The sequence below is a fragment of the Pan paniscus genome, chromosome 11, assembly GCF_029289425.2.
Source record: "Pan paniscus chromosome 11, NHGRI_mPanPan1-v2.0_pri, whole genome shotgun sequence".
NCBI lineage: Eukaryota > Metazoa > Chordata > Mammalia > Primates > Hominidae > Pan > Pan paniscus.
The window spans coordinates 46,815,971-46,834,816 of record NC_073260.2 but is presented as its reverse complement, the minus strand read 5'-3'; the positions used below and the strand labels follow the sequence as shown (position 1 = coordinate 46,834,816).

Sequence of the window (18,846 nt, the reverse complement as noted above, 5' to 3'; positions counted from 1 at the left end):
AAATTTGGACTTTAGTTATAGTAGTGATGCAGCAATCTTGGTTCATTAATTATAACAAACATCCCACACTAATGGAAGATGCTAATAACAGAGGAATAACAGGGGAAACTGGGTGTGGGATATGTAAGGACTCTGTATTGTCTTTGCAATTTTCCTGTCAATGTAAACTGTTTTAAAAAGTAGTTTAAGAAAAAAGCAGGTGAGGGTCTTGGAGGAGCCTGTGCAGGGAGGCTCCTGGAGCTTCAGCTTTATTAGTTTTAGGGTCAGCCCACCTCTGGTCTCCCTCCATTCTTATCAGTGGGATCACGGGGAACCTAAAATTTTCTTGAGAAAGGCACCTTGAGTAGGTGGCCCCGTGAGCAGGTGGCCCAGCTACTGCTTCCACTTCTGGCTCTGGGCCACTGGTACAGCATGGCGTGTCTGAGCCTTGTTTTTCTTATTTTAAAAGATGGGCATAATTTTATATCTCTGCCTCATAAGGGTGTTATGAGGTGTTAAAAGATCTTTCCACACTAGAACTACTATGCAAATGGAATAAATTATCATTGTCCTTTGGACTACTTTGCTGAGACTTTTCATCGCCCCTCAAGTTTTAAATCTCTGCCTAGTATTCATTTTATTTCATTTTTCCTTAACCATCAGCTCTTGATGTAATACAAAATTTCAACTTAAAATTTCATTTGTGGCCAGGCATGGTAGCTCACACCTGTAATCCCAGCACTTTGGGAGGCCGGGGTGGAGGGATCACTTGAGGCCAGGACTTTGAGACCATCCTGGACAACATAGCAAGACCCCATCTCTACAAACATTTTTTTAAAACTTTTAAAAATTAAAAAAAGTTTTCATTTATGTAAGTTATTTGTGCCCTATTTTTCTATGTCCTGGATGTGAGAGGTTGCTCTTCTTTTTTTTTTTTTTTTTTTTGAGATGGAGTTTAGCTCTTGTTGCCCAGGCTGGAGTGCAGTGACATGATCTTGGCTCACTGCAACCTCCGCCTCCCAGGTTCAAGCAATTCTCCTGCCTCAGCCTCCCGAGTAGCTGGGGTTATAGGCGCAAGCCACCAAGCCCAGCTAATTTTTTGTATTTTTAGTAGAGACAGGGTTTCACTATGTTGGCCAGGCTGGTCTTGAACTCCTGACCTCAGGTGATCCACCCACCTTGGCCTCCCAAAGTGCTGGGATTACAGGCATAAGCCACCATGCCCAGCCATGTTGCTGTTTTTCTAAGAACATGTGTTGACTTCATGGTTTATTTGTTTATTGATTTTTTGGAGATAAGATCTCACTCTCTCATCCAGGCTAGAGTGCATTGGCACAAACATGGCTCACTGCAGCCTCAACCACCTGGGATCAACTGATCCTCCCACCTCAGCCTCCCATGTAGCTGGGACCACAAGCATGCAACACCACACGCAGCTAATTTTTTATTTTTTGTGGAGATGGGGATCTTACTTTGTTGCCCAAGCTGGTCCTGAACTCCTGACCTCAAGCAGTCATCTGGCCTTACACTCCCAAGGTGCTGAGATGACAGGCACGAACTCCCAAGTCTGCTCAGTTTTTTGTTTTTTGTTTTTGTGTTGTTTTTTGTTTTTTTTTCATGGAGTCTCGCTCTGTCGCCCAGGCTGGAGTGCAGTGGGACCATCTCGGCTCACTGCAACCTCCGTCTCCTGGGTTCAAGCGATTCTCCTGCCTCAGCCTCCCAAGTAGCTGGGATGACAGGCGTGCACCACCATGCCTGGGTAATTTATTTTTAGTAGAGACAGGGTTTCACCATGTTGGCTAGGCTGGTCTCAAACTCCTGACCTCAGGCAATCTGCCCACCTCGGCCTCCCAAAGGGCTGGGATTACAGGCATGAGCCACCGCACCCAGCCTATTTCCTTCCATTTTTAAAAAACTGAAAGCATTTAACGTAAGACTGTGAAGTACAAGTTTGAACATACATCATTGGCTTTATTTATAAAATATAGTATAAATATTATTTAAACTTTAAATTCTATACCCAAACTATTCATCAAGTATGAGGGAAAAATAAACACATTGTTTAACATGAAAGTCCTCAAAAAATGGCAGATTGAAACATACAGCATTTATCAGGCACCCTGCCAAAACCTTTCTAAAATGGCAGTAAAAAAGGTGTTTTGTTTGGTTGTTTGTTTTGAGACAGAGTCTTGCTCTGTTGCCCAGGCTGGAATGCAGTGGTGTGATTCTAGCTCACTGTAGCCCAGAATTCCTCGGTTCAAGTGATCCTCTTGCCTAAGTCTTCCAAGTAGCTAGGGCTACAGGCACACACCACCATGTCTAATTTTTAAAAATTTTTGTAGAAATGGGGTCTCACTATGTTGCCCAGACCGGTTAGTTTTTAAAAGACATAAATGCACAGATAAATAGGTAGGGCCAAGCCAAGCCCTGGAGTTCAAGGCCAGCCTAGGCAACATAGTAAGACCCTGTGTCAAAAAAAAAAAAAAAAAAAAAGGAAAGAAAGAATAGAAAAATAGGTGGGAAGAAGGCAGCAATACAATATTGGAAGCTAGAAAGTGTGGTATTTGATTAAAACGAGAGAAAGCCTTGAGGAAGGCTGATGTGTTTTATAGAATTCCAATTTGCTCAGAAATGGGAGGCATCAAGTACATTGGAAAGTAGGGACAGGATGGAGAAGAGTTAGTCGGAAGTCCATACGGGAGGCAGAAAGGCTCTCCTACACCCCGACTTCTGTCCCCGCCATGACAGCAGCCATCTATTAATAAAAAAAACGATGATAAGAGCCAGAGAGGTTCTGGACTCTGGGCCCCACTGTGGCTTTTTTTTTTATAATCTTCCTCTATAATACTTCCTCTAAGTATTTTTAATAAAAAATGAGGCATAGGAAGTTTCCTTTACTAGATCAGGGCTCTTCAAGGTTGAGACTTGGCTGTATTCATGTCTAGCACTAGATTGGGAAAAAGTGAGCAAATTTTTAGGGGCAATTATGTTTCCCAACAAAAATGTTTTTTCTGCTACCATCAAAGTCAGTTGCCAGCACTGAATTATGCTGCTACAAATTGATGGTGATAAAACTTGACCTGTATACTGCAACTATATTTGAGCTTAGAGATGTTATCTAGTAGAATGTTTATAAGCTTAGGTTTTGGAATCTGTTTCCCTTAGGTTTTAATCAATTTACTAGTTGTGTAATCTTAAGCAAGTTATGTTAATTATTCTGAGCCTTAGTTTCATTAAAATGAGCATTATACCGAAGATTTCATATGACCACTGTGAGGACTGAATGAGCTATAGTGCAAGTCGACTGCACAGGGCCTGCAAGAATGAAGGGCTCCAAACGGGGTGGGGACAGGAGTGGGAGTGATTTGTCTTGTGAAAAAGAACCTGAAGACCTCAAGAACGCCTGCCAATCTCAGAATCTCCCTTATTCTGTGAAAAAGTTTAAATGGGATCATAACTTTAAATTATAATTAGTTTCAATGTTTTTAGACAGCATTACTTTGAGATTTATGAAATAATGAGAGTTTAAACCTTAATGATAAAATTTTCTGTGTATATCTGGAATATTACTTTCATTATCTGTTATAATTACATATGAATAATTACATAAAGAGAAAATTGTGGAATTATCTCTAAAGAGTTTCTAGTATTTACTGTTACATTGATATGTGTGTGTATATTTAGCTTCTTCATTATCATTTCTGACTATTTTAAAATAAACCAACTTGGCTCACATTTTCACATTAGTGGTCTAGGAGGGAAGTGAATTCCTTTTCAAAGCTTAAAATTACTACATGATTAACTTTCAGTGATAATCTTAAAAAAGAACTACTGCTAGGACTTACATTCCAATCTGAAGCGTTCTCTGTTTTCTCTAGTAATCTTAATGGGAAGTCAGTTTTTTATGGGTACATTTGCCTTTAGAGTGATTGCAGGGTGCATGTTTCTAAGGTGTATAAATTACTGACTTTGCTTGAGTAATTTTCCCCTTTCCATTCTAAAGTGGGAAAGTATAGAAAAATCATATTTGTAACTTTTATTCATTTTTAGGATTCCCATATCCGTTTGTTCCTTCTTTTAGTTCCATTTTCTAGACAAAGTGTTTGTGGCCAAACGTTCACATCATGATCTCTCCCAGCACCAATTCTGATTTCCCAAAAAGTGCTAAGGTTTGTTTTCAAACTGGTTTGAGGTGTTCTTTGGGGGTGTGGGTTTTGTGAGTCACAGGGCTCCTCTCTGTCTGGGCTGGCCAAGGGCAGGGGCCAGCTCTCACCCCCCACTGCCATGGGTCCCTCTGAGAAGGAGTGAAGGAGGAGAGAAGGTGGGCATGTGAGGGCGAGTTGGCCTCATCCCCACAACCCCAGCACAGTAGTCCTTGCTCCTCTGAGCTTTCTATAATCACCCTAGCAAAGGGACAGTGATTTCCAGTGAGAAAACCCTCCACAGAGTATCCGGAGTAGTGGGAATCTACTAGAGGATGTGTCAGGAGGGAGAAATTACATGGGGAAATAACTTGTCTTCATTTTCTCTGGGGTTGTGATGTGACATCACATGGGCAGAGGCAGCACTGGGTCTCACCCTGCACTGTGTGCACAAGGGTCCAGTTGGAACAAGGTCAGGAGGCAGGGCATCTCACTGGCCTGTCCACATGGCCAGCTCGGAACACACTGTTTCCTGTCTCCTGAGACAGAAATTTGTATGAGAAGCAAAGATTACAAAGATTACAGATAAATGAAATTTAAATATTCAATTATAAAACAAATAACTGAAGGGGTTTTTTTTTTTGAGGAATTTTTCCAGCTTAACAGAATTAAAATGAACTATGATGAAACATGGCAAAAACTACAAGGAGGCCAGGCGCAGTGGCTCACACCTGTAATCCCAGCACTTTGGCAGGCCGAGGCAGGTGCATCACTTGAGGTCAGGAGTTCGAGATCAGCCTGGCCAAAATAGTGAAACCCCATCTCTACTAAAAATTAGCCAGGCATTGTGGTATGCACCTGTAATCCCAGCTACTAGGGAGGCTGAGGCAGGAGAATCACTGGAACCCCAGAGGCGGAGGTTGCAGTGAACTGAGATCACACCACTGCACTCCAGCCTGGGATGGAGTGAATTCCACACCCAGAGTAAGACTCTGTGTCAAAAAAAAAAAAAAGGAAATGGAAATATGGTTGAGAATAAAGGGATTTCTGTTGGAATTTCATCCCTAGGGGTTTGAAAACCATTTTAGTATTCAGAAGCACAGAAATGGCCCAAACCAGGCCCTGAAAGGAGCCCAGGAAACAAAAAGGGTGAAAAGAAAAAGAAAAAAGTCCATCTTAGGCTTAGGGGCTAAGGTCACACAGGACAGACCTCCCCGTCCGACGCCAGCCCCTGGCTAGACTATCACTGTGCCATACGGGAGGGATTGTGTGGTCAGTAGTTTTTGTTTTGTTTTGTTTGTTTTTGTTTTTGTTTTTGTTTTTGTTTGAGACAGAGTATCCCTCTGTCACCCAGGCTGGAATGCAGTGGTGCGATCTCGGCTCACTGCAACCTCTGCCTTCCAGGGTCAAGTGATTCTCCTACCTCAACCTCCTGAATAGCTGGGACTACAGGCTCCCACCACCACGCCTGGCTAATTTTTGTATTTTTAGTACAGACGGGGTTTCACCATGTTGGCCAGGCTGGTCTTGAACTCCTGACCTGAGGTGGTCCACCTGCCTCGGCCTCCCAGAGTGCTGGGATTACAGGCGTGAGCCACTGCGCCTGGCCCAGTGGTTGTTTTGTTAATCTGCTTTCCTCCTGTTTCTCAGAGTCACTTCCCAAGAGAAAGCACTATTAAAAGTATGGTGTAGCTCCCACTAGATGTTTCTCCATTTACGAGACATGGTCAGATTACTTTCCCCCTAGGCTGTGGCCTCCTCCAGCCTCTCTTTTGGTTTATCTGTGTCTCATGAACATCCAAACTGCCTGGAGCTCCACAGGCTTCCCTGGGGGACCAGTGGGACCCACCTCCCCTGGTCTTTCCTGGTCCGTGTCTTCTGCAAAGGGCCAAGGAGTAACTGTTTTAAGCTTTGCAGCCATGTAGTCTGCTCAGTCACTAAGTTCAGCACAAAAGCAGCCACAGACTGTATATACCTAAGTGAGGGTGGCTGTGTGCCAATCAAACTTTATTACAGACACTGAAGTTTGAAGTTTGCATTTAATGTAATTTTCACATGTCACGAAATCTTTGGAGTTCTTTTCAACCATGTTTAGCTTGAGATTCCATACAAGAACAGAAGGGCGTGGGATCTGGCTTCTGGCCTGTCATTTGCTGTCTCCTGCCCTGGCTCTCTTCCTGTCCATACAGGCCCATTATTCATGCTTGCATTTGCTGTTTGTTTATTAAAATTCCCCAGCTCTTCGTTTTAAAAATGCCATTGGGATATATTTCCAATAGAGTGGGTCTCTTTCAACTCTGGGTTTCCCTGGTTCTTCCCAAGTCTGTACAAACAAGAAAAGTTGGGTGAAGGGAGGATGGAGGCTCCCAGCTGGTCTGTTCTGCAAACTTCTGGAGATGAGGTAAGTGCTGAGGGCTGGGCCACCCCACTGGGGCTGGGGCACATGGAGAATGTTTGGCACAAGCCCTTGCGAGGGTTCTGGGGCATCAGTCACTACCAGAAAGACAGCGCAAGTCATGCCCTGGTCGGCCATCCCTTCTGGTGGGGGTTGTGTTTTTGCTCCTGTGGCAAAGTGCTGCAATGACATTCCAACTCTCCCAGGTTTATGCCCCACCATGGGTTTGGAATAGAGAGGCTTTTCTGGTTGTTTGTTTTACTAAGCAACATTTAGGACACATTTTTTAACTCCCTGTGGACAAGCAATCCTTCTAACAGAGCTCCTCAGCTGTTCCCAGTTATTTTTGTGGATGGTCTTGTGGATGGTGCAGGTCCCCTGAGGGGTCCTTCCTGGACACCCATGTTCATCCACTGAGGGCGACTGATCTCTGACTTCCGTCCCCACACAGGGTCAGACAAGTGGGTCTGATGCCTCCTGAGCCAGCAAGCTGCTGTGCTCCCTTGTTTTTTACCAACCAGACGACTCTTAGGGGCAGACGTGTGTGTCGCTAGGGCTGTGTTTGCGTGTCCGAGCCTCAGGACCACGTCCAGGAAAGTTAGGCTAATATGGTTTACAGGAGGCAATTCAGCAGCATAGCCACTGCATTCCTTTCTGCTTGTATCACTACATGGACGTATTTACTTCAAAAACACAAATAGAGTCTAGAAAAACTGGTTAAAAATCCACACAATTAGACTTGGAGATACAGTCTTTCCATCCTGTATGTAATCAAAAGATTTAAAAGTCAGGCACCTTTTGTCCAGCCTTGTAGCCTGGGGATTTCTGTTAACATTTCAGTCGGACGCTGTGTCAGTGAGGGACTCTCTTCTGCTAGGTGTGCCAATCAGGAAATTTCCAAAGGGAGCTTCTGGTGCTGCCGGCGGTTAGTTGTTACTTCAAATGATTGTGATGATACAAAGTGCTCGAATATCCAGTCCTTTCCATGTTAGAGCTCTTGAGAATCTGAAAACCCCATCTCGCCTCCCCCATGGGGGTACCAGCCCTCATTTAAATGCCACGCTGTGACCAAAAGGACAGAGGTGCCTGGCCTGGTATTAGGCCCGGGAAAGTCTCGGTGTCAGATAAATGACTGCGTTGTGTCAGCTCCATGTCACGCTCCATGTGCCCACAGAGGAGTGGGCTGGGAGGGGACAGCAGGCACTCTTGGGAGACTGTAAATCGGCTGATCAAACAAGGGGATACACTGAGGGTGAAGGGACGCAGTCTCTCCCCAACAGCAAAGCGACTGACAGATGTCAAAAGAGCTAGACTGAGGTGTCTGGGAGAGCTCGTGCCTGCGTGTTTTGAATATGGGTGTGCACAGACACGGGTGGAAGTGGCTGCAAGTGGCTCATGCACCTGCACACACCAGTGTGTCCTTCCTAGCTCTTTCCACTGACAGGCCCTAGAAGTAACGAAGCTCCAGGAGCAACGAGCCCAGGTCCTGGTTTGTAAATACTGTCTGCTCCGTTGATTCTAGAGCTGGGCAGGGAAGTACAAAATGAGCCTAGAACAGCTGATGATGCCAGAGAGTAGGAAGACCTCAAAGAATGGTGGGGCTGTGTCAGAAGAACCAGGAGCAGTTTACAGGAGCTCATACTGGCCAGACCTGGGGGCTTGAGCATCACGACCAATAGTGATCTTAAACAGGTTACAGCCTATGGAATAAACAAGTGACTGAGTGGATACTGATACAAATGAGTAAGGGAAAAGGAGAAGCTCTTTCTGCTGGTAGAAAGCCAACAGATGCGGGAGGAATGATGGAAACGGAAAGCCACCTTTTGGGACCCTCATTGTTGTTGGTGTTGCCATGAGCCATCATAGGGTCTCAGACTCAGGAGTGGACAGTGGTCTCAGGACATCCCATGGAGCACAGTGGTGGGGCCGCGTTTGAGGCACACAGGCAGCATTTCCATGGGGCTCCAAACCTGGCATCAACTCAGCATGGATATGCAGCGTTAGGCCCAGATTCAGCAATCTGTGGTGCCAGCAGCTGCACCCAGGCTGTCAAGACCAGCCATGCTGGGGCCTGAGGGGACAAGGAAGGAGAGACGCAGTTGGGACAGCTGGGGACATCTGAAGGGGCACGTTCTGGTTTGGAGAAGTATGTTTTGGTCACATAGGAGATCTGCTCAATTGGGGAAAAACCCTGTGTGTGTCCAGGGGCGAGGGGTACCATGTCTCAGCATGGCGCAACACAGAGGGAGGTGACAGGCGGTGTGAACAAGCGGCAGCTTCTCATTCTCCTCGTATACTGTTTCTGTAAATTCAAAATTACATTCAAATTAAACTTTTTTTTTTTTTGGAGACAGAGTCTTGCTCTGTCGCCAGGCTGGAGTGCAATGGCGCAATTTTGGCTCACTGCAACCTCTGACTCCCTGGTTCAAGCGATTCTCCTGCCTCAACCTCCCGAGTAGCTGGGATTACAGATGCGCGCCACCACGCCCAGCTAATTTTTGTATTTTTAGTAGAGAAGGGGTTTCACCATGTTGGCCAGGGTGGTCTCGATCTCTTGACCTCGTGATCTGCTCGCCTTGGCCTCCCAAAGTGCTGGGATTACAGGCATGAGCCACCACACCCAGCCTCAAATTAAACTGTAAAAACACGACTGAGGCTCAGAGAGTTTAAAAGGGATTTCTCAAAGTCATATAGCCAATCAACAGCTAAGTGGGCTGAGGTGGGACAAAGGCCCCTTGTCCCAGGCAGGGCAGTTGTGCAGGCCCCAGGGCCCCGGCAGTACCTGTTCACTCGGTAATGGTTTGATTGTCTAACACACATAAAATCATACGCATGGTAATGTGTGAAGAACCTAGACCAGTGTCTGGCACAGAGGTGCCTTTGTATTTGTCAGCTTTCTTTCTGAAATGAGGGCAGATCATTGTTCTTCCCAGTGCTCCTGCTGTAGGCATTTCTAAACCTTTCTGAAGTTTATCATACTTCTCTCAGAAGTCTTGTGCGTGGAGAGCAGGGGTGTGGTGGTACACTCACCAAGACACCCACAGTGCCAAGTCCAACAGACGTGTCTCTGCTGGTTTCACCAGATGCTGCAGGAGCTGTTGCCCACTCCCTCCTCAGCGATCCCTGTGCACTTCCCCACCTTCCTGCCTACACTCAGCTCTGATCACCCCTGACACACCTCTCCTGCCTTACCTCACAAAAAGTACCTCATCTGCACCCCTGCCCTGGAGGTCAGAAACTCTCCACACCCCACATCCAGCAAGCCCTGATGCCACACCCCCAGAGCACATCCACGTCACTCCAGTGTCACTCAGCCATGGTCCCCCTGCTTTCTCCCACATCTTGCCCACCTCCCCAGTCCACTCTCCATGCAGCAATCAGTGTGATCCTTTCCAAATGACATCAGGTGGGGTTCTGGGGACCAGTCTGTGTGTTCTGGCCCTGCCCTGCTCCGAACTTCATCCTTGCCCTTCTCCCCACCACCAGCAGGTGGTAATGGGGCTGATGTGCATTCTTAAAGAATCACTCACTGCTCCCAGTTTTGGCGCTCTTACTAATGATCGTTTGCATGAAGTTTTTTTGTATGGACATGTTTTCCTTTCTCTTGGGTAAATATGTAGGAGAGGGATTGCTGGATCACATAGTAAGTGTGTTCAATGTGGTAAGAAGCTGCCAAACTTATCCAATTCCTAGCAGCAGTGTATGTTAGTTCCAGTTGTTCCACATCTTCACCAGAACTTAGTATTGTTCTCTTTTTTATTTTAGCCATTCTGATGGGTATGTTGTGGCATCACCGTGTGGTTTTAATTTGCAATTCCCTAATGACTAATGATGTATCTTTTGCACATTTAACCAAATAAGAGATGTGCAAAAGATACGTCACTAGTTTGGTTTAAATCCTTTGCCCATTATTTAAAATTGGGTTATTTATCTTCTTTTTACTGAGTTGTGTCCTTCATATATTCTGGATACAAGTTTTTGCCAATATTTTCACTCAGTCTGAGGTTGGCCTTTTTCTTTTTCTTCTTCTTTACAATGGCTTTTAAGAGTAGCAGTTTCTAATTATGATGAAGCCAGTCTGTCAATTAGCTAATTTATTTTTCTCTTATGGTCACTGCTTTTTTATTTAGTTAGTTTTATTTATTTTTTGAGATGGAGTTTTGCTCTTGTTGCCTAGGCTGGAGTACAAGAGCGTGATCTCAGCTCGCTGCAACCTCTGCCTCCCAGGTTCAAGCAATTCTCCTGCCTCAGCTTTTGGAGTAGCTGGGATTAAAGGCATGTGACACTATGCCCAGCTAATTTTTGTATTATTAGTAGAGACAGGTTTTACTATGTTGGCCAGGCTGGTCTCAAACTCCTGACCTCAGGTGATCCACCCACCTCAGCCTACCAAGGTGCTGGGATTACAAGCATGAGCCACCACACCCGGCCTGCATTTTTATTTAAGAAATCTTTGGCTAACCCAGAATTACACAGATTTACTCCTATGTTTTCTCTCAGAAGTTTTACAGTTTTAGCCCTTATGTGTCCTTTTTTTGAGACAACAGAGTCTCAGTTGCCCAGGCTGGAGTACACTGGTGCAATCCTGGCTCACTGCAACCTCCACCTCCAGGTTCAAGCAATTCTCGTGCCTCAGCCCCTCAAGTAGCTGGAATTATAGGCACACACCACCACACCTGGCTAATTTTTATATTTTTAGTAGAGAAGGGGTTACACCATGAGACCATGTTGGCAAGGCTGGTCTCGAACTCCTGGCCTCAAGTGATCCACCTGCCTTGGCTGCCCAAAGTGCCATAATTACAGGTGTGAACCACTGCGCCCAGCCCCTTACATTTCTATGTATGATTCATTAGAGTAAATTTTCGTATATGGTGTACAGTAAGCATTGAAGTTCATTTTTTTTTTTACATGTGGATATCCAATTGGCCCAGTGCCAGTTACTGAGGAGTCTAGGGTAAATTTTGCCAGCATCTTATGCCACGGTGTGACCTCACGGATGTTATCTCTCTATAAACCAGAGTATCTTTCAAAACAGAAAATGTTACTAAAATACAAATGAAACCAAGATGATTGAATGGGGAAAGGAGGAGTCTTTTCAACAATTGGTTCTCAGACAACTGGATATTCACAGACAAAAGAATGGAGCTGGACCCCTACCTCACACCATATATAAAAATTAACTCAAAATGGATCAAAGACCTAACTTTAAGAGCTAAAAATGTAAAACTCTTAGAATTAAACATAAATGTAAATCTCTGTGACTGTGAATTAGGTCATGGTTTCTTAGCTATGACACCAAAAGCACAAGCAGGAAACAAAAAGAAAAAACTTAAATTGGATTTCATCAAAATGAAAAACTTTGTACTTCAAGTACATTAAAGAAGTAAAAAGACAACTCACAGACCGAGAGAATATTTTTGATCATATATTGGGTAAGTGACTTGTTCTAGAATATATAAAGAGCTATTACAATTCAATAACTAAAAGATAACCCAATTTAAAAATAGGCAAAGGGGCCAGGCGTAGTGGCTCACACCTGTAATCCCAGCACTATGAAGGCCAAGGCAGGCAGATCCCTTGAGCCCAAGAGTTCAAGACCAGCCTGGGCAACATGGCAAAACCCTGTCCCTATAAAAAAATACAAAAATTAGCCAGGTGTGGTGGCATGTGCCTGTAGTCCCAGCTACTTGGGAGGCTGAGGTGGGAGAATTGCTTGAGCCTGGGAGGTAGAGATTGCAGTGAGCCAAGAATGCACCACCACACTCCAGCCTGGGAGAGAGAGTAAGATTCTGTCTTAAAAAAATAAAAATTGGCAAAACATCTGAATAAACATTTCTCCAAAGAAGGTATACAAATGACCAGTAAGCACATAAGAGAAAAGCAAATCAAAATCACAATGAGATACCAACTCATGGCCAAAGTGTTGATGGGGCTATGGAGAAATCAGAACTCTTGTACACTGCTGATGGAATTATAAAAACAGTGCAGCCACTGTGAAACAGTTTGGCAACTCCCCAATGGTTGCAGAGTTATTATATGACCCAGAAATCCCACTCCTAGATATATAACCAAGGGAAATGAAAATATGTATGTGCAAAACTTATACACAAATGTTATAAACAGTAATGCTATGAGCATTATTTCAAAAAGCCAAAAAGGGCAAGGCACAGTGGCTCACGCCTGTAATCCCAACACTTTGGGAGGCCAAGGCGGGCAGATCATGAGGTCAGGAGATCAAGACCATCTTGGCCAACATGGTGAAACCCCATCTCTACTAAAAATACAAAAATTAGCCAGGTGTGGTGGCACGCGTCTGTAGTCCCAGCTACTGAGGAGACTGAAGCAGGAGAATCGCTTGAACCCAGGAGGTGCCTATAGTCCCAGCTACTCAGGAAGCTGAGGCAGGCGAATCGCTTGAATCCAGGAGGCGGAGGCTACAGTGAGCCAAGATCGCACCACCGCACTCCAGCCTGGGCGACAGAGCAAGACTCTGTCTCAAAATAATAATAATAATAATAATTTTTTAAAAAATCAAATAGCCAAAAAGTAAAAACCACCCAAAAGTCTGTTAGTTGATCATTGGATAAAGAAAATATGGTACATAAAAGACCATATGTAATTCCATTTGTATGAAATGTCTTGAATAGAGAAGTTTTATAGTTTTAGCACTTACATTTCTATGATTCATTAGAGTAAATTTTTGTATTTGGTGTGCAGTAAGCATTGAAGTTTGTTTTTTTTTTATCATGTGAATATCCAATTGGCCCAGTGCCAGTTACTGTGGAGTCTGGTGTGAGTTTTGCCAGCATTTTATGCCACGGTGTAACCTCACTGATGTCATCTCTCAATAGACCAGAGTGTCTTTCAAAACAGAAAATGTTACTAAAATACAAATGAAAGCAAGACAGAAAGTAGCCTGGTGGTTGCTTATGGCTGTACTGGGAGGGTGGGTGTTAAGGGGACTAGGGGCAATAGCTAAAGGGTACATTTAGGGGGTGATGAAATGTTGTGGAATTAGAAAGTGGTGATGGTTGCACCACTTTGTGAATATACTAGTACCCATTGAATTATACACTTTAAAGGAATTATGTCTCATATAATTTATATGAATTTATCTCAATTCTTTAAAAGTCACTGAATTGGCCAGACATAATTTTTGGGAAAATATTAGTCAAGATGAGTTAACATATCTGTGGACACCCAAGGGTAGATTTAAACTCAGGATTCAAGGTTTCCCATTTGTTTAAGTGGGAGACATAGCATTCCTCTTTGGTATTGCACTGAAATATAATACAAGGTTGGTTTTCTGTAAAGCTCTGCTAAAAATTCTATTCCCTTTGGACTAGCATCCAGCAGCTATTACAACAGCACAGTGGGTCTCAGGTGTAAAACTGGGGCTGGATATCAAATTGCCAACATTCTTACAGCCATCTTTCTATCATAAACACCAGGAGAGCTCTCAAATGCAGACTCCCCACATATGGCAACCAGCTGAACAAACACCCATTTGAATCACTGCCTCAGCATTTCTAGCTTAAGACGAGCTTTCCTGTGGAAGGCTGGGGGCTCCAGAGGGGAAGTGCCAGTGCCTGCCAACCAGTTAGTGTGCTCAACGAGGTCCCCTCCCAACAGCCACCCCTATATCACCACCTTCCTGACAATATCCATGGAAGCACAGGCATCTCGTTCATTTTCCTTAAGCCAGAAGTCTCAGGGGTGTGCAGGTCCCTAAAGTGCACTAGGGAGAGCCACGGGTCCAAGAATGTCCCACGGGGGCTCAGCCAGGTGCCATCCTTCTCTTGGCCTTGATTTTAAATGTGACACATCTAAGGAGCTTTCCAGATAAGGCTTGATATTTTTCAATTCACTTTTTTTGTGTGTGTAACTATTTGTCATGGAAAGCATTCGAAAATAGATGGTACATACCTCTTCCTCATCAGAGCATGTTTGTCTTAACTCTTTCTTGCCAATTTGGTCATCTTTTATCCACGTCAAATACAGTCATTTATAAAACTCGACTGCTGTTGAGATGTGCTGACCGTAGGCCTAATGATCTCAAGCCCACTCTGTCTTGAGTTGTATTGTATATAACTAACGTACCCCTGTTCACAGCTTTTCCATCTTCTCTCCCCACCTATACATGTGTGCCAATGAGACCCATCCTTTCTATTTCAAGTTATCAGTGACCGTGACCTTGGCTAAACGAATGGAGCATTATTAACTTCCACAAAAGAACCTTTGCACACAGTCCCACAAAAGTCCTCCAGAAACATGCACTGAATGCCTGACCTCTTCCTAATGTCAGTGTTTCTACCTTTGACTTTATTTTACAAACTAAAGGGAGTAAGGTACACTTTTTTTACTGAAAGCATCTAATTTAAACCCCTTTTTGCTCACAAGGAGAGGTGAGGAGAGGCCCAGGGAGGCAGAGAGCTGCTCCATCTGCTCCCTTGTGCTTGGAGGCTGAACCTCGGGCCCCATGTTGGAGCTGGCCCAGGCCCCAGCCATCCCAATGAGTCCCAAGTGCTGCCGCTGAGCCAGCCTGGAAGCTGAGCTGCCACGTTCACAGGCTCTCCCTTACGGTCCTCATGCAGTTGTGATTAATTTGGAAGAGCCTGCGGCTTAAAAATCAACCAACACTTTCCACTTAAATCACTTAGGTATACATTTTCTTATGGAAACTGTTGTGCTGAAGTTAGTAATTGTAAGCTTCTGCCAGGCCCCTCTCAGCCTCTGGCAGGTGCAGCTGGTGCTGCGATGCGCCCTTGCCATGCTGGGCCCACATGCACAGGGTGAGGGCCTCCCACACTGGCAAGAGCTCAGCGATGCAGGGGCTGCTTCCTTTAAAAGCTTTGTCATGCCATTGTCCCCACACAACCTCATTCAGCAGAGCTGATCTGGTTCAATCCGGCAAGTCTCTGGAGCAGCAGGAAGGCCCTGTCACTGCAGTTCCAGCCTGCTCCCTTGCCTTGTGTCCTCTGACTAGCTGTCAGGCCAGATGCTTCTCAGGGAAAACGTCCCCTCACTATCCTTCCCTAAGGCCTGGGGAGGCCACAGTGCTTTTTAATCATGGCAGGGCTTGCATGAGACTTAAGCAGCACCCCCAGGCTTCTACATCAGTCGCTGTGAGAGGACAGAAAGGAAAGCACGTCTCTCAGAGACTAGCCCTAGGAACTCGACATCTCAGGCGGAGCCTACCGTGAAAGTCTCCTGTCACCCCTGACCCTGCAATCTGTTCTCACAAGAGCAGACAAAAAGACGTTTTTGTGTGTGTGTGTTTTTGTTTTTGAGATGGGAGTTTCACTCTTGTCGCCCAGGCTGGATGGAGTGCAGTGGCACGATCTCGGCTCACTGCAGCCTCCGCCTCCTGGGTTCAAGGGGTTCTCCTGCCTCAGCCTCCCGAGTAGCTGGGATTACAGGCACCCACCACCACGCCCAGCTAATTTTTTTTAGTAGAGACGGGCTTTCACCATGTTTGCCAGGCTGGTCTTGAACTCCTGACCTCAGGTGGTCTGCCCTCCTTGGCCTACCCAAAATGCTGAGATTACAGGCGTGAGCCACCCACCGCACCCAGCCAAAAACACAACTGTTTGTTTGTTTGTTTGTTTTGAGACGGAGTCTTGCTCTGTCGCCCAGGCTGGAGTGCAGTGGTGCGATCTCAGCTCACTGCAACCTCTGCCTCACAGGTTTAAGCGATTCTCCTGCCTCAGCCTCCTGAGTAGCTGGGACTACTGGCACGTGCCGCCAGGCCCGGCTACTTTTTGTATTTTTACTAGAGACAGGGTTTCACTGTGTTGGCCAGGATGGTCTCAATCTCTTGACCTCGTGATCCACCCACCTCGGCCTCCTAAAGTGCTGGGATTACAGGCATGAGCCACTGCACCTGGCCCAAAAAGACAAGTTTTTAAGAACTGAGAGGACAGGGCCACCATTACTCTTATCAGTTTTGAATATGTATCATCTGTTCAGGTTCCAGTAAGCAAACTGTGTTGTGGTTTGATGATCTAAATTCGCGGGTCGGTTCTGGGATAGCTAGAGGCTACCGGGTCCTGCTGTAACAGAAACAGCAGAATTTTCATAGCACATGGGGGAACCCAGACTCTCCCAGAACTGCAAGCCTAGAAATCTGTGAGATTCCACTTGATTTCCCTGCTTTTGGGAGGAGGCTTTTGACCATAAAATGCCATCTCATCATGAAGCTGACTTTCACCAAGGTAGGCCCTTTCCCTTACTGCAGTGGGAGCCGCGCCACCACTGGGCACAGCGAGGATACCAGGGTGGGCTCCTGCCCATGCCCAGGACGGTGTGTGGGCTGGACACCACTGGGGTGAGTCCTGAGGACAGACAGGCGAGGGGCGTCCAGGCTTGGCCACAGCCCTCACGGAGCCTCAGCTCAAAGGGCTTTTCAGGTCAGATGCTAAAACCGTGAGAAAACAGCTGCTTTCCAGCAAGGAGCCTGACACATCCGCTTGGGGAATCCTCTGATCAGTCCTCCCCAGACCGTCCGGGTTGTGACAGACAAGGGCAGACCAAGGAGCCATCCCAGATGGAAAGGGTGTGGGGAAACCTGTGAAATGAGAATACAGCTGTAGGGAGGTTATGTACAATGTTCATGATGGGGAAGCAGCAGTCATGGGAGCCTGGAGGCTGTGGAGAGACCTACAGTGGGGCGGACGTGTGTGACAGCAAGGGCAGGAGGGGCGGTCGGCACCCATGGATGCTGCGCAAACACTCGGACCCTGATTTTCGCCAGACACCTGGAACGGTGCCCCGTGCCCCTCCCATGGCCCCTTTCTCCCCACCAGTGGATCTGTCTAACTGTTTCTTCTCCCCATGCAGGAAAAGTACCCAGATGCCGTGTACCTCTCGGAGGGGCCCTCCTCCTGCTCCATGGGGATCCGCAGCGCCAGCCAGCCAGGGTGAGCCTGCACAGGCCATGGGGCCTCCCATTTCCTGTTCAAACAAGGATTCCAAGTAGGAGACCACCTAAGTAGGATTCTAAGTAGTAAACTACCTAACCAAGAACTAAAGGTCGTCGGTTGGAGGAATCAGTGGTCCCAGCAGATATGCCCAGCATGGGGGTGCGGGGAGCTGGAGCTCTGGAGGATGTGCTGGGCCGCAGGGGGAAAACGCCAGTCCTGGGGCCCACCCCAGGACTTATGGGGTCAAGGAAGGGAGGCTGGGAGAAAGTGGAGATGCTTGTGGATCTGCTGTTACTTCAGAAATTGAAGGGAGGAAGCCAGGGGTGAGTGGAAAACCCCAAAGCAATGAGAAGAAACAGGACAGGCTTAGTGCCCTGACAGCACAGCTGATCCCTCCACCAGCCCCGGCACCACCCTGGCCCGTGCCGTGTTCTCCATCCTCTTCCCTTGGCTGTGCATGTGTGGACATGTATCCATCTGGGTGTGCTTTTATGACCTGTGTGTGAATGCCTCAACTCAACTGGTTTCCAAGCTTTAAAATCATGTGGTCCTTATGCAGGCTTCTGGGACTTGCCTTTGTCACCGTTCACCTCCTCCAGGGTCATGAGCAGCTGCAGTGCAGTTTCACTGCTCATCCTCCCAGAGGGGATCATACACAGCGTCTTGCTGCGCTCTTCAGCTCTGGAGCATGTGGCTTCTTTGTTCTGGCTCACACCTCCTGGCACACAGTACATAAGCTTCTCCTGGGCTCAACTGCCTAGAAATGAAATTCCTGTGTCATGCATGGATGCATGTTCAGCTTACTGTCAGTGCCAGATTATTTCCAAAGTGGCTTGTCCATGTCTGCTCCCACCAGTAATTTTGAAGTTTCTGTTGCTCCATGTTCTGTACTTCGCTGGTATTGGCCTACTAATGTTTGCCAATGCAGTGGGGACAGAGCAGCACCTTCCTGTGATCCTGGTTCCATTTGCCTGTGCTACTGACTGTGCCTCTTCTTGGCTGTGGATTGGGGTTTCTAGCAGGGGAGCCCAGCATGGGGAAATGGAGACCAGGTGCGACTCATGGTTGCTAATCTTTTCGCCAGATTTCAAAAAGCACATAACGACATGTTTTACCGCTTTTTCAGGTTTGAATTAGTCATTGTTTGGAGGATACAAATAGATGAAGATGGGAAGGTTTTTCCAAAGCTGGATCTTCTCACCAAAGTCCCACAGCGAGGTAGGGCCCTGGGTGTGGCTGCTCTAGGTGACTTCTCAACATGCCCAGCAAAGCCGCCTGCCTGTTTCCTCTGGGTTTCAAAGGGCAAGAATCAAAAATTGGAAATCTCATTAATGTACTTTGTCTATCAATTTTTAAATATTTTTATCAATAATCACTCAAAAAGAACATGAAAAGGGATTGCTGCCCC

General features: G+C 46.2%; 1 protein-coding gene across 5 annotated transcripts in view; it reads left to right on the top strand.

Annotated features, from left to right (window-relative positions):
* The window catches only part of CENPP (centromere protein P), a 295,833-nt gene that overhangs the window by 269,242 nt on the left and 7,745 nt on the right, over window positions 1-18,846 (top strand). For 3 of the 5 annotated variants that reach the window (XM_003807840.7, XM_034967714.3, XM_063594332.1), the window contains 2 exons: window positions 17,356-17,435; window positions 18,565-18,656. In XM_003807840.7, coding sequence (XP_003807888.2) covers window positions 17,356-17,435; window positions 18,565-18,656 — 172 coding nt within the window. Of the gene's footprint in view, window positions 1-4,797; window positions 6,523-17,355; window positions 17,436-18,564; window positions 18,657-18,846 lie in introns of those variants that run through there. The other 2 variants (XM_057298690.2, XM_034967713.3) reach the window with 2 other exon arrangements.